The 13,245-nt window shown below is 37.6% G+C and overlaps 1 protein-coding gene across 1 annotated transcript; it reads right to left on the reverse strand.

Moving 5' to 3' along the window:
• Positions 1 to 294: 294 nt before the first annotated feature.
• Positions 295 to 2,230, reverse strand: LOC113299351 (probable WRKY transcription factor 11). Its single transcript, XM_026548372.1, has 3 exons — positions 1,317 to 2,230; positions 886 to 1,011; positions 295 to 747 (listed from the first exon to the last, which is right to left on the reverse strand). The coding sequence occupies exons 1-3, from the start codon at positions 2,093 to 2,095 to the stop codon at positions 522 to 524; spliced, it is 1,131 nt and encodes a 376-aa protein (XP_026404157.1). The 5' UTR covers positions 2,096 to 2,230; the 3' UTR covers positions 295 to 521.
• Positions 2,231 to 13,245: the final 11,015 nt, after the last annotated feature.

The raw sequence follows: 13,245 nt of genomic DNA on the forward strand, positions 1-13,245 counted from the left end.
TCTTTCCCGGATTAGGCATTGAAATCCAATGCACATTGAACTACTAGTACTATCCAATCAAGAACTTAGTACTGTAGGAGAATCACATTGGGGCTTGGCTCAATTTCTAGTAACATGAACGTCAGTTGTAGGGAACGACTAATCATGTGATATGGTTGGAATTGAATTTTGCCAACATTTATGAACCACAATGTTTGACCAACTAAATAGACCATCATTCATGGTTGCGATCGACTAATGTATCAATTCGTGCCCAGCCCCAGACAAATATCTACCAAAAAAATAAAGTCCAAGTAAGGAACTTCTCTCATTTCAATATGTCTTCTCAACTAAAAAATTTACAATCAAACCAACCCTAAACCACCACCACCAACTGACCATCCATTCATTATGATCATAACAAATTAATGATCATATCCAATGGTTACAATTACAATCTTCTGGTAGGGTAAGAACACCAATTAAATTTATCCATTTTTTATATAGCCAAAGTTCATCAAATTATCCCGCTCTCTATCTCGCTAACAAGCAGATTCAAGAACCATATTAGCAGCCACAATAACACCAGAAGGTTCATTCACCTTTGATGAATTGTTGTTGTTATTTGTTGCATTATTATTAGAGGAATTCTGTGAATGTCTGTGTTCTCCTTCGTATGTCACAATTAACATCGATGGATCATCTTGAGCTCTCTCCACATGTTTCCTTGCTGGACATCCTCTTAAACTACTGCATTTATAATACCCCCTAAAAAAACGAAAAGTCAAAAAAAAAGTCAATATCTCAATAATTGCACCAAATCTAGTCAACATATCATCCAATTAATCTAATCAAATCAGCAAAGCTTAATCCAATGGCTGATAATAATGGGACTATTGAAATTACCTTGGATATGGTGATCCTTTAATGGGTTTTTGTCCATACTTTCTCCATGAGTATTCATCTGGTGGAATATCTGCCATCTTTGAACTGATTGCTGGAACCCTAATTGTTTTCTTCACTCTTGATTTTCTGATAACAAACAAACAAAAATAATTATCAGAATTTGCTAACATGCGCCGAATAAAAGTATGCAAACTAGTAATGGAGTTCTCCTATGTTGGCAATCACAGATCTTGTTACGCTAAAATGAGCAGGTAGTGATGTCTATCAAAAGCAGTTGGTAACGTACGCAATTCATTTATCAGGGGACCACTGTAAATTGATCTACTTCTGGTCAAAGTCTAAACTGTAACCTAAAAACTGCAAAGGGTCCAAATAAAGACAGTGACAGAATGCTAAAATGCGCCAGTACTGTACAGGATAAGGGTGGTTACCTTCGTTTAGAACAATGGCAACGACTGCCATTGGAAGAGACTGAGTATTTCCCAGAATCACCGCAATGATCATGGTGACCATGACATTTCTTCCGGTAAGACGATGACAATGGTGGTTTCCCGGCAGATACAGCCGGAGCAGCAGCCGGTGGTGCAAAAAGCTTTCCATTAGAAACACTGCCATCCCCAGTAGTTATGGTCGACATGAACGATGAACTTGTAGTTGTAACAGTATTTGAGTTAGGTGGTGATGTATCACAACTCATGCTCTTGTAGCTAGATGAGTTTATTAGCTTGTTAGGTTTAGTGAAATCAAGCGTTAAAGATTGATGCTGAGATTGAATCGACTGAGATTGAATCGGTTGAATCATCGGAATAAGAGCTTGATTCTGATGTCTAACAGGTGTGATTGTCGCTGTTGGATTTAACGAAAAAGATGGATTCGAAGAGATTAGGGTTTGACTATGATTTTGATTCTGAATTTGGTTGAAAAAGGGTGTTGCCATTGATGATGAAGTTGATGCTGTAGGAGCTTTGCGAAATCTAGCATGACCAGTACGATTTAAAACTGAGATAACCTTCTTGAATTTAGACACTGTGAAATCAGTAATTTCTCTACAATCTATCTCTTGAGTTTGCTGTTGTTTTTGCTGCTGTAGCTGTTGTTGAGTTTGCATTATTCTTAAGATATGTTCCATACCTCTTAATCCTGCTGCTGCTTCTTCTTGGAGTTGTATTTGTTCATCCATTTTCGAATACCCAAATAAATCAACTGCCATTAAACTCAGATATCAGCGCGCTTCTTGTTATCTCAGTCAGACTTCTAAGGTTTGAGTTTTTCTTCTTCAGATTTCTGCAGAGAGAGTGAGGAAGGGAGAGAGACTTCTTTTTGTGTTGGAGTTGATTGAAGAAGAAATAGAGTTTATATAAAGAGAAGAAGTGAAGATGTTATGGTTTGGGTAAACGGGTAAGGGAGTAATTAAATCGGGTAAGTAAAAAGAATCTTGTGGGTTTGTTTAAGTCAAACTAGGTTATTTTAATCAGACGGCTGTGGATTGTTTATGACTTTAACAGAAAGAGAAGAGAGAGTGACTTATTCTCTTTCTTCGAGGAAGAAAGTATGGAGAAGTGGGTCCACATGTGGAGACTTATTTTATCGTATATTGCGCGAAATTGAAGTTGAGATGAAAACTTGTGCTGAATATATCATGAAAATTATAAGGTAAGGATTAATTAAGCCAATAAACACCAGGTGATAACTTGTGTTTTTCTTGATAGTGCAGTGTAGTGGTCCCTTGGCTGTATCCAACCTCCTTTAAATTGGAGTTGGTTTGGTAATTAGAGGATTCCGATTTCTATAAATTGTAGTGGAAGGGAGCATGAAAATCACCATACCACTTGATAGTTCTCGATGACAGCTTGTGTCGAAATTCGTTGTGCAAATACTACTGTGTGCACTGTCCATTTCGAAAAGGTAAGTCTCTTTTCCTGTAAGGTTATGATAATATTAGATTTCAACGATAATAATACTAGGCGAGAGCGGTGAATGATCAAGTTTTCACTTGTAAGAACAATTCATATGGACTGAACAAATATTTCCCACTATGGACTCAACAAAAAAGGAAAACGGTTTGATAAACGGATAAATTTAATGGTTTGCCCATTGCGGTTCTTAATCAGCCGCGCGTCTCTTCTCAAACCGCGCGGATCATCAGCAGCAGCCGCCAGCAGCTTTACTTTATTCTTGCGGTCCCAGTAAATCCTCGGGCGGCTCATGTTAAACTGAGCGGCTCTTGTACGCCCACCAACGGTTTCATCTCATTTTCATCATCAACGTCTCTTATTCTTTCTCTTGTAAATTCAGCTCATTTCAAATTTAAAATTCACACCTTCTACACCTCTACATCTAACTTTCTCAATTTCATACCATCCCAATATTCATTCTTCCTTCATTTTAAGCACAGTACTCATACCATCTCAATCTATAAAAAAAATTCCAAAAAAAAAACCTTTTTGCAACAAACATGGCAACCCCCTCGCAACAATCCCAACAACAAACACAACAAAGATCCAATACAGTCCATGCTGCGAAGTTACAATGGAAGAAGATGAATCAATTTGTAGGAATTATGTAATCTTTACAGTTGATTAAATCAATGGTTGCCAGTAACAAGGCAATGCGTTCAACGCAATATATAGACCGCGCGTTGGTGCTCTTGATCCTCTTGCTCATTTTGTGGCCCAAAGGTGCTTAGTTAGTTCTTCTCGTAGCTGTCCACAAATGCCTCAACTTTGAATTCTGTTAGTGGCAAGTCTATATCTTTTTCCGAACGACCGCGTTGCACTACAATCCTCAACCTCGGATATTCGTCTGGAAAACTAGTCTGGAATGGGTCACGTCTTGTATCCTCAATGACCATGTTATGGAGAATATACAAGTTAGCATAATTTTGTTAATTTCTTGAAGAATCAAAAAAGCATGTCGGTCCAGCTATGATGGAAAACTTTCTTTTCAAAATTCCAAAAGCGCGTTCAACATCCTTTCTCGCACCCATTTTTTGGCCATTTAAATACTTCATATCCTTCGCAGTCATTATTCCAAACCCTATCTGGCTATAAGCTTGAACCAAAGTAGACTATTCTGGATAGATCCCGTCTGCAAGATAATACCCCTGAGTGTAGTCATGACCGTTGATGTTAAAATTATAGTGTGACGCGATCCTATGCTTAAGATCTTCAAACAATAGTGATTTATGCAAAACGTTGATATCATTATGTGTACCCGGGAGTCCAAAAAAAAGCAAGCAAAAACCAACAATTGTAAGTAGTCGAAGCTTCCAATAGTACTATTGGTTTTGGATAGTGACCCTTATACTGACCTGCCCATTCAATCAGACACGCTTCCCACTTCCAGGGCATGCAATCAAGATTACCTAGCATTCCTGGAAAACCCCTCTTTTTGTTTTCTGCATTGATTCTATCAACATATATCTGAGTAGGTTTTCGTAATAAAGTTGGGCCAAAATGCTTGATTATTATTTCGCAAAACAATTTGAGATACCTAAATGCGGTTGTTTTTTCCATACGGATATACTCATTTGTGAAATCCACTGTACCTCGTAACATATTATACGGAGAGATGCAGTGACCTTTTATTCAGGACTAAAGCCCCGTACATGTCATGCATCATACTGATAATTAAATAAAAGTTGTACCTGAAAAAGCTCATCAATAATCTTTTGAGTCAAGGTGTGGTCCAGGCGAAATCGACATTGAAAATCCGCATCGGAATATACACATCCATGATTAATATAATCACGCATTATCTTTTTGTGGTAACAATGTCGATCTCGCCACGTCCATCTTCTAGTCATAACTTTTTGTGGCTCTAAGGGCTTTGGTATCATCCCTGAATGTGATTGCAACATAAAATTTCACCTCCTTCTATCCTGAGTTGCGCCTTCATCCATTTGACATAAAACCTCTATGTATATTTCTTGCTCTTCTTCATACAAGGTTTCATCCATTTCCATATCTTCCTTAGAGGAACCAAAATCAGGATTCATGGTTAAAAAATAAAAGAGATTGAAATCGAGAGAAATTGAGAAAATATTGACTAGATGAAAGATAGTTGTGATTTTTAGATGAAGAAACCGAGTAGTATACATCGGGGGGAAATGGTTGTTCCGGTGACCGTTACAAAACTAGTTGTTGCCACCAAAACCGCCAGTGGCTTACTTGATATTGCGCATATCTTGTTAAACCGCGCTTCTCATCTTTGTCTGCCAACATCTATTTACCATAATGGAAAATCCACTTTGCCTATCCACGTCGCTTAACAAAAAAAAAATTAAGTGATTCCCAAAGGAATTGCCCTAACTGTAGAAATACAGTATCAAACTGAATTTTTGTCCAATACACTTTCGATAATAACCTCTAAACAAAAAAATCAAGTATTCAGGAATAATAAAATTTCGACAATAAAACAAAAATATTTGGAAATACAAGTTTCCAATTAAAACACCTTTAACAAAATTAGAAACATCAGTAAAAATTCAATTTTCTCATTTATACCGGTAACTACTAAAAATATATATGAGAACAGTAAAAAACTAATATATCACCGGTATCAAAACAAAAGAAAAATCCATTCTTCTTACATAATATCAATAACAATATTAAAATCACTTTCAAAAAGGGGATGGTGCACAACTTATCGCTCGGTTACCAACCACAGTTGTGTATGAATCTTTGTGATTCTTGATTTGGAAATATAATATATATATATATATATATATATATATATTAAAAAGAAGAAGATGGGATTAATCAGAATAAAAATCAATAATATTTCTCGTGATACATGTCTAAGATATTAAGATAAAAAAATCCTAATAATTAAAATTAGGCATAATGAAACGTAACGAGTATAAACGCATTGCTTATAAAAAGAATATGGAGCTTGCATGATCAAGATATATTTATCTGGGCCAGTTTCTGCAATAAAAAAATATCTTAAGCAACATCCAAATTTATAAGGCGTTGCTACCATCCCGCCCTCATCCAATTCGCCTTGGAAGCAACTGACATCTAATATTCATGCCTTCAAAGAATTTACCTTTCGCATGGAAAACAGGTTAGCTACCCTATCGAAGCCAATTGGATACCACACTTCCCCAATCTTGATCCTGCATAATATCACTGCATTCGTACATTAGGTTATATTATGGATCCTTTATCTCATAATTGGATGCATGATAAGCTAAATAGCTTCCCCTTTTGCATCCCAAAGAGTCATAAATATCTCCCTCCCTCAAGATAGCCCAGGACATGATAATTTGGTCGCATTCAAAATCTAGAAAATATACTACTGCTTCGGGGTAAATTGCATAATCCATGGAGTTAGTCTACCTCGTCAGAACACTCTCCCGATTAGCAAATTCCTATGGACCATACCATGTCCACCAAAACTGTCAACCTTCTCTGTCCTAAACCACATCCATCCCATCACTTCAACCTTTGCCCCAATGCGATTCTAATACAGAATGATCAGCATCTGACTTGCTCATCCACTGCCCTGTGGCGGTCACAGTATGGAACACCCTATCCCCCTGCGTTCTAACAAGCTAAATCACATATGTAATACTATAAGCATAATAACTCCTCCAACACCCATCCAATAACTTCTGAACAACCATTCCCAAAAAAAAACTTCTGAAATAACTTAATATACTTCCAAAAGCAAACATCTTCGGAGGATATCTTAATGTCAGCTCTAAAGAAGCAAAAGGAGTTCCAAGCAAAGGAAACTCTACCCCATGTCTTACCTGGCGACCAACCATCCTATACCTCGTTAGAATGTACCAAAACAACCACAACATCTCGGTCGGCTAGTTCACCCCTAATATGAATTGGATAAAAATCAACATGGATAGGGCTGTTAGGGTTCACCCGGTGTTACGGGTGCATGTTGCGTTTTCAGAGACTCGGATGAGAGAACGGTGATGGCGATGACGTAATCACTGGGAATTACGACTGTGTTAATAGCTAAAACCCTCTCCATGATGATAGCATCAAGAACCGCGGCAAAAAGCCGGCGGCAAAAGTAATTTTTGAGACAGATTCTGAAATTCTCTTTAGTTTTGTCAACTACCTACTGCACTTCCTTTGTATATACCAGAAATGATAGATGAAATTAAAAAAAAAATGCACAAATACCTCACTTTGTCATCCAACACAACTATGAGGAAGAGACCACCAGCAGAGGGTCTAACCAATCACGCAGCAGATGAAATTCAAGCTAAAAATCCTTCAACAAAAATATGGGACCAGACAATCCCAAGTCTTCCTAACCGGATTGTTGTAATCGACTATATTGGTATTACACATCCATGTGTAATTGCTTTCTGGTTCATTAATAAATGTTGCTTAAAAAAAAAACTTCTGATTTTAATACTTTTCCATCCTCAACGAATTGTCCAGCCCCAATCTTAACTATATTTAGTTATGGGCTAAACACTGTGCTATTTATTAACAATAATGCACTATTATTACATTTATACTTCTTTTATGGTACTATATTACACGGGAAAAGATGCGATGGCATGGTTAGAATGAAATAAATTTTAATTTCAACTGTTAGTCTTGAACGACTGATATTCAACATGGTAGATAGTAATCTTATATGTCTCAGAATCCAGCATACTCTCTTACCCTCGACAGGTGACCTGTCTTCTGCTCTGATACTATTTGTAATGAACTGACACCGATACTGTCCCCACTTAACTACTGCGGTCATTTGACAGTGCGGGATGAATTTTTAACGAGCATCGTTGTGGTCATCCAGCAGTAGCTTCCCAAGAGGTCACCCATCCATGGATTACTCCCGGCCGAGCACATTTAACTGAAAAGTTTCTCCCACGATTCAGTCAAAAATATTTATTAGGTCTTGGAGTTATGAAAGGAAAAACCATTACCTATATTTCATTCGACGAACCCTACCTGCAGAATCGGGATATTATATCATACCCCTTACTCTTGATAGCCCTTACTTTCGGAGAACACTATTTCTAAGCTCAGACATCGATGCTCTAAAGAGTCTAAGTATATTTCCAAACATGGATTTGGGCAGCGACGAAAGCAAGGGAAGCTAAGGTGGGCTGTAACCCACCCCAAAACTGTAAAAGTTTGTTTTAGCCATGGAAAATGCCCAAACCCTAAAATAATAGTCGAACCCCATATTTTATCAGCCCCAACTTAATTTTTTTGCGGCATTTTTTTTTTGTTTTAATTTGTTCATCTTCTAGTTCTGTCATGAGGTAATATTTGAGCAGTTGATGATTAATCAATTTTTGGCTGGCAAGTTCTCCCGTCCCTAAAAACGCTATTCTTTTTTCTCCTCCCCTATCAGTTATGTCTATTTAATTTCACGCAAAACTTAAGGTTTATATTTTATTGGTTTATTATTTGATTGTATGTCTAATTGATTGATGTGATGTAAAAATTGAATACAAAATTGGTATTTGTAATTTGACTAATATGTAACATCTAGATTAGTCATTGATGTAGAAAATAACATTTAGATATCCTTGGGCGTCATTTTGTATAATAATACTGTCTTTTACTATACATAATTGTTAACCCAATACCTGACTCCGCACCCTAGTTAGCAATTCGGGATTCGGTAAACGTACGGAACGGCAAACGTACGAGTATTATACGGTTTTGTAAAATCCAGATTCGGTCCAAAATTCGGTCAACGGGACGTGATTCGTCAGTAATTCGGAACGGCATACGTACGTGTATAATTCGATTTATAAATGTGAGTTCGGCTCTGAAAATTCGGTATCTATATATAACAAATAATTTGTATTTATAAGGTCATAGACCAATTTTTATGCATATGTGTGAGTTATTTAAAGAAAAAATAAACTTAATATGATGATATTAATAATATATACAACATTAGTTATCCAAGAGGACGTCGTATGGTGGTTTAGATGTTTGGTTAGTGAGTTTGAGATCTCTCTCACCTTCACCTTCAAATCTCTTCAGTCGTTTTTGTTTCATAAAAATTACAACACGTCTAATATTCGGTCGTGTATGCTCGGAAGGCAGTAAAGCCCAAAAAGTGGAGTCTTTGAAAAGTAAAAGCTAAAGAATTTATGGCGAATTAAGCGGACGTATCATTCGGAATACGTAAAATTCGTGAACGGTTCGCGAATAATCCGGGAATGCCACATAATAGGCGACTTGGGTTCGGAGTTGCAAACGTACGCGAATAAGACGGTAAAATTCGTGATACGGAAAAATTCGCGAATGATTCGCGAATCATTCGCGAACTTACTAACTAGGCTCCGCACTATACATAATTGTTAATCCAATACCCGGCTCCGTCACTGAGCTGAACCTCAATCAATACACAACAAACAGAAAGCAATGTCCAGCACTTTTTCATTTTATGTACCTTTGTGCCATTTATATTATTGCAATTGGATGTTGAGGAAGGATCCCCTTACATGTTTATTCTCACACATTATGCGTTTTTTTTGTAAATAAAATCCAAATGGTATCCGATTTGGAACTAATATTTTAGGGATATGTTCTCTCTTGAAACTCTACGTTCCTACGAAAAATGAGCGCATTCCAAAATACTAAACCTCACCATCTACCAATGTTAATTTCAATGGTTAAAAATTTACTCATTTTCAACAGCTCATTTTCAAAGTAGTAGATGGTGGAGTTATGCATCTCGGAATGCACTCATTTTTGGTAGGTAAGTAGAGCTTTGCAAGAGAAACATATCCCCAAAATATTAGCTTCAAATCTGATACCATTTGTTGTTTTTTCACGAAAAAGACGTATAAAGTATAAAATAGTGTGACAATAAAAATGTAAAATAGTATAAATATACTTATTTAATCCGTAGAAGCGTAGATTTTCGGTTCTGTCGCTGGATATCAGAATGTCCATTGCAAATCAACCTATTCTCTCTCTTTTTCTCTCTCCAAAAGAAGAAAAAAACCCAAGCTTTCATCAACCTCTTGCTCAGATTTGGTCATTTTGGGAGATCTGAGCAAGATTTCTTTTCTTTTTAAGTTTTAGTCATTAGTTAATCAAATAAAACATGTATTATATTGTTTTCATGTCTTTCGACATATTTCTTCGCCATTTGGGGAGATTTTTCTTCGTCATTTTGGACGATTGTCTCTTTGCTTTGCGGGCGATCTTTTCAAATCTTCATGGCTGGATCGTGGCTTGCTATTCTCGGTTCAAAAACATCAATCATTCAACACAATATCGCTTTGAATCTATTTTCAGCATAAGAGATTCAGGGCATCCAGGTTCGTTTGGGTATACAAGATTACGGGCAAAGTACTCCTTTCTTTCAGGAGCATCTCTTATCAAAGAAGAAGAAAATCAGATTAAATGGTTGGGGTTGATTCCGGATAATACCATCATTTTTCCCTACTACATAAACAAAAATTGAGTATCTTTACGGTTTATCGCTCTTTCTCTTCGCGATATACTTGTAATTGGTATCTTTAATTGTATTAGGGGTTTAATCATTTTGTATTTTGATGCTTTTGTTATTCTTGTAAGCGATCATGTAATCAGTATTTTGATTTGAATGAATTGAAATATGTTGATTGACAAAAAAAAATCCATTGCAATTTGGCACTTGCAAATCATGATGCGAGTTTAAGATCTAGTTTAACAAAAAGCTATTTGTTTGACCAATAAGTATAGACTCACAGTGAAAAATTCACGTTGATATCACCGCCTGAAACAAAAATTGGGGACCCACCGCAAATAAAAAATCATCCCCTTTTTCTCCTGGTGGGTTCCAGGGATTACTCTCACTCGATGATATCACCGAGAAAAAATCACGGTGAGTCTAACACCATTAGGGATGCACAACGGGTAGGATATGGCCTATATCCGCCACCCTACCCGTTTACTGACGGTTACAAAAATCTTTACCCGCCACCCTACCCGCCAAATAACGGATAGGATAGGATACGGTTAAAAAACTGGCGGGTAGGGTTGGCGGATATGAGTAGGATATGTGCACCCCTAGGTACGGTGGGTAGGATATGATCTATACCTGCCACCCTACCCGTTTACTGGCGGTTAAGAAAATCTTTACCCGCCACCCTACCCGCCAAATAGTGGATAGGATAGGATACGGTTAAATAACTGGCGAGTAGGGTAGGGTTGGCGGATATGGGTAGGGTATGTGCACCCTTAAGAGCATCCACAGTGGGCGAGTATAACCAAATTTATGGGATGAGATCCTAACACAGTGGGACGGAGTAAAGATCAAATTTGGACCAAAGATCAAATTCCAGACCAAATATGGTCGCGACCAAATCCCAAATTTTAATATAGTCGGGCGTAAATTTAAAGTACGCTTGATGCTGGGCGTAAATTTAAAGTACGCTTGTTAACGGGCGGAGATTTAAATTACGCCCGATGAAATTTTAATTAAATTAAAAAAAAAAAAGGAATGAGGCGGACTTTTAAAGTCCGCCTGTTCAAATTTGCAAAGAATGGGGCGGACTTTTAAAGTCCGCCCGATGGAATTTTAATGAGGCGGACTTTTAAAGTCCGCCTGTTAAAATTTGCAAAGGATGGGGCGGACTTTTAAAGTCCGCCTGATGGAATTTTAATGGGGCGGACTTTTAAAGTCCGCCTGACGAAATTTTAATCATGTACCGTTGCGTCACACCACGGACTAAATCCAAATTTTGGTCTTTTTTTCAATCTTTGATCTTTGGTTTTGATCGCACCACTGCAGTTGCTCTAAGCACCACCGTTGTTTGACAATGCTTTGAGATATCGACCATATAATCACCCACTTGATGATACAATTTGGAGAGAAAATTCCTTCCACTAGTGATAAACTGTCTAGGCTGTAAGCTGACTAAATTGCAGGCCCCCATGAGGTGTTTGGCATTTTCTTTAGATCTGTTGACTGACTTATTAAACTCTTCTTTAACGAAAGTTACCGGATACAACCGATAAAATCCAGTGAAACCGTTGGATCTGCAAAGAGAAATCGTACGTACGATATTCATTTACATTGGTTGACTAACAGAAAAGGAATTAATAAATGACACTGACTTTTCTGGTTGTTGTTTATGAGTGAAATACGTGTCAATGAATTACATGAGTCATGAATTAAAGATTGTTTGTTGTTCAATAATGGGTTTACGGAATTCGAGGATTTTTTCAGAGGGAAAAAAGTCGTTACCAGAGTAGCATTGCACCTGACCTGACCTGCTGTGTTGAATTCCTACTCGATGGCTTCCAAGCTAAGTTATGTAGCGCCCTCAGCCTGGATCAATGGATAATGGTCTGTAAAATCATTGCCGTTTGTTTGGTTTGCCAGCGCTGCAGTTTCAAATTGCTGCGACAATTTGACTATGAACTATAACTCAATTATTAAGCTGATTTTCTTCCTCGCGGGAGATTGGGGTATACTCAAACTAATTTGGGTATATCCAATAAGATAAATTCTGGTCATTATGAAGTAAAATCAAGCCACCCCTTAACCTTGCTCTTGGTTAATTAACACTAAAATTCTAATTAGATTAATTAATTGAGTTTAGATTAAAATTTTGAAATTATGAATTCAGTAGATTAAACCTTTCATCCGTGTTATGAGTTCGATTTTGATCAAAAAATTGGTTTTGAAAATGCACAAGGTCGGCAAAGTAAGGGTTTGAATAAGGTGCCGACCGGTCTTCGGCCGGCAAGGTCCACGTTGAATAAGCTGCTGACCGGTTTTCGGCCGGCAGTGCCAATTTGAATAAGTTGCCGACCAGTATTCGGCCGACATGGTCCTCGGATGAAGAACACGCCGACTATCTTGGGAAACAATCTTACGGTCGGCATGTAAATATTTCCTACCATGCCGGCTATCGTAAAGTCGGCATGCACATAATTTATAACACTGTCGGCTGACCTTTTAGCCGGCATGATAAGGATTTATAACCTTGCCGACCTGTATTTATACCAAACAGAAAACATAATATGGGTAGATGTAATTCACTTTATTCATGCAATTTTGGTTACTACATTGATTGAAACATAAAAACGAATGTACTTAGCATGTGCATCAAGCCTTTGAACCCCTAGGCGACCCTAGTGGACGAGTTATAGTCTCGTGAGGGCTTACATAGAGGTATACCCAAAAAACCTACATTAAAACTTCTAAAACCATCAATCTTCCTCCGACGAAAACGCTACCGCATCCAAGTAGTCTGGGTTATCTTCCGGGATTCTGTCGGCCAAGAAGTGATAGCTTGCATCGAACGCGAATGCTTCCCCCTTTACCTCCAAGTAGCGCGCTTTCACGACTTCGTGCTACAAAAACAAACTTACATTTGTTAGTGGTGTTTCATTGGAAGACAAAACAACATGG

The sequence above is a fragment of the Papaver somniferum genome, chromosome 7 (assembly GCF_003573695.1).
Source record: "Papaver somniferum cultivar HN1 chromosome 7, ASM357369v1, whole genome shotgun sequence".
In the NCBI taxonomy this organism is placed as follows: Eukaryota; Viridiplantae; Streptophyta; class Magnoliopsida; order Ranunculales; family Papaveraceae; genus Papaver; species Papaver somniferum.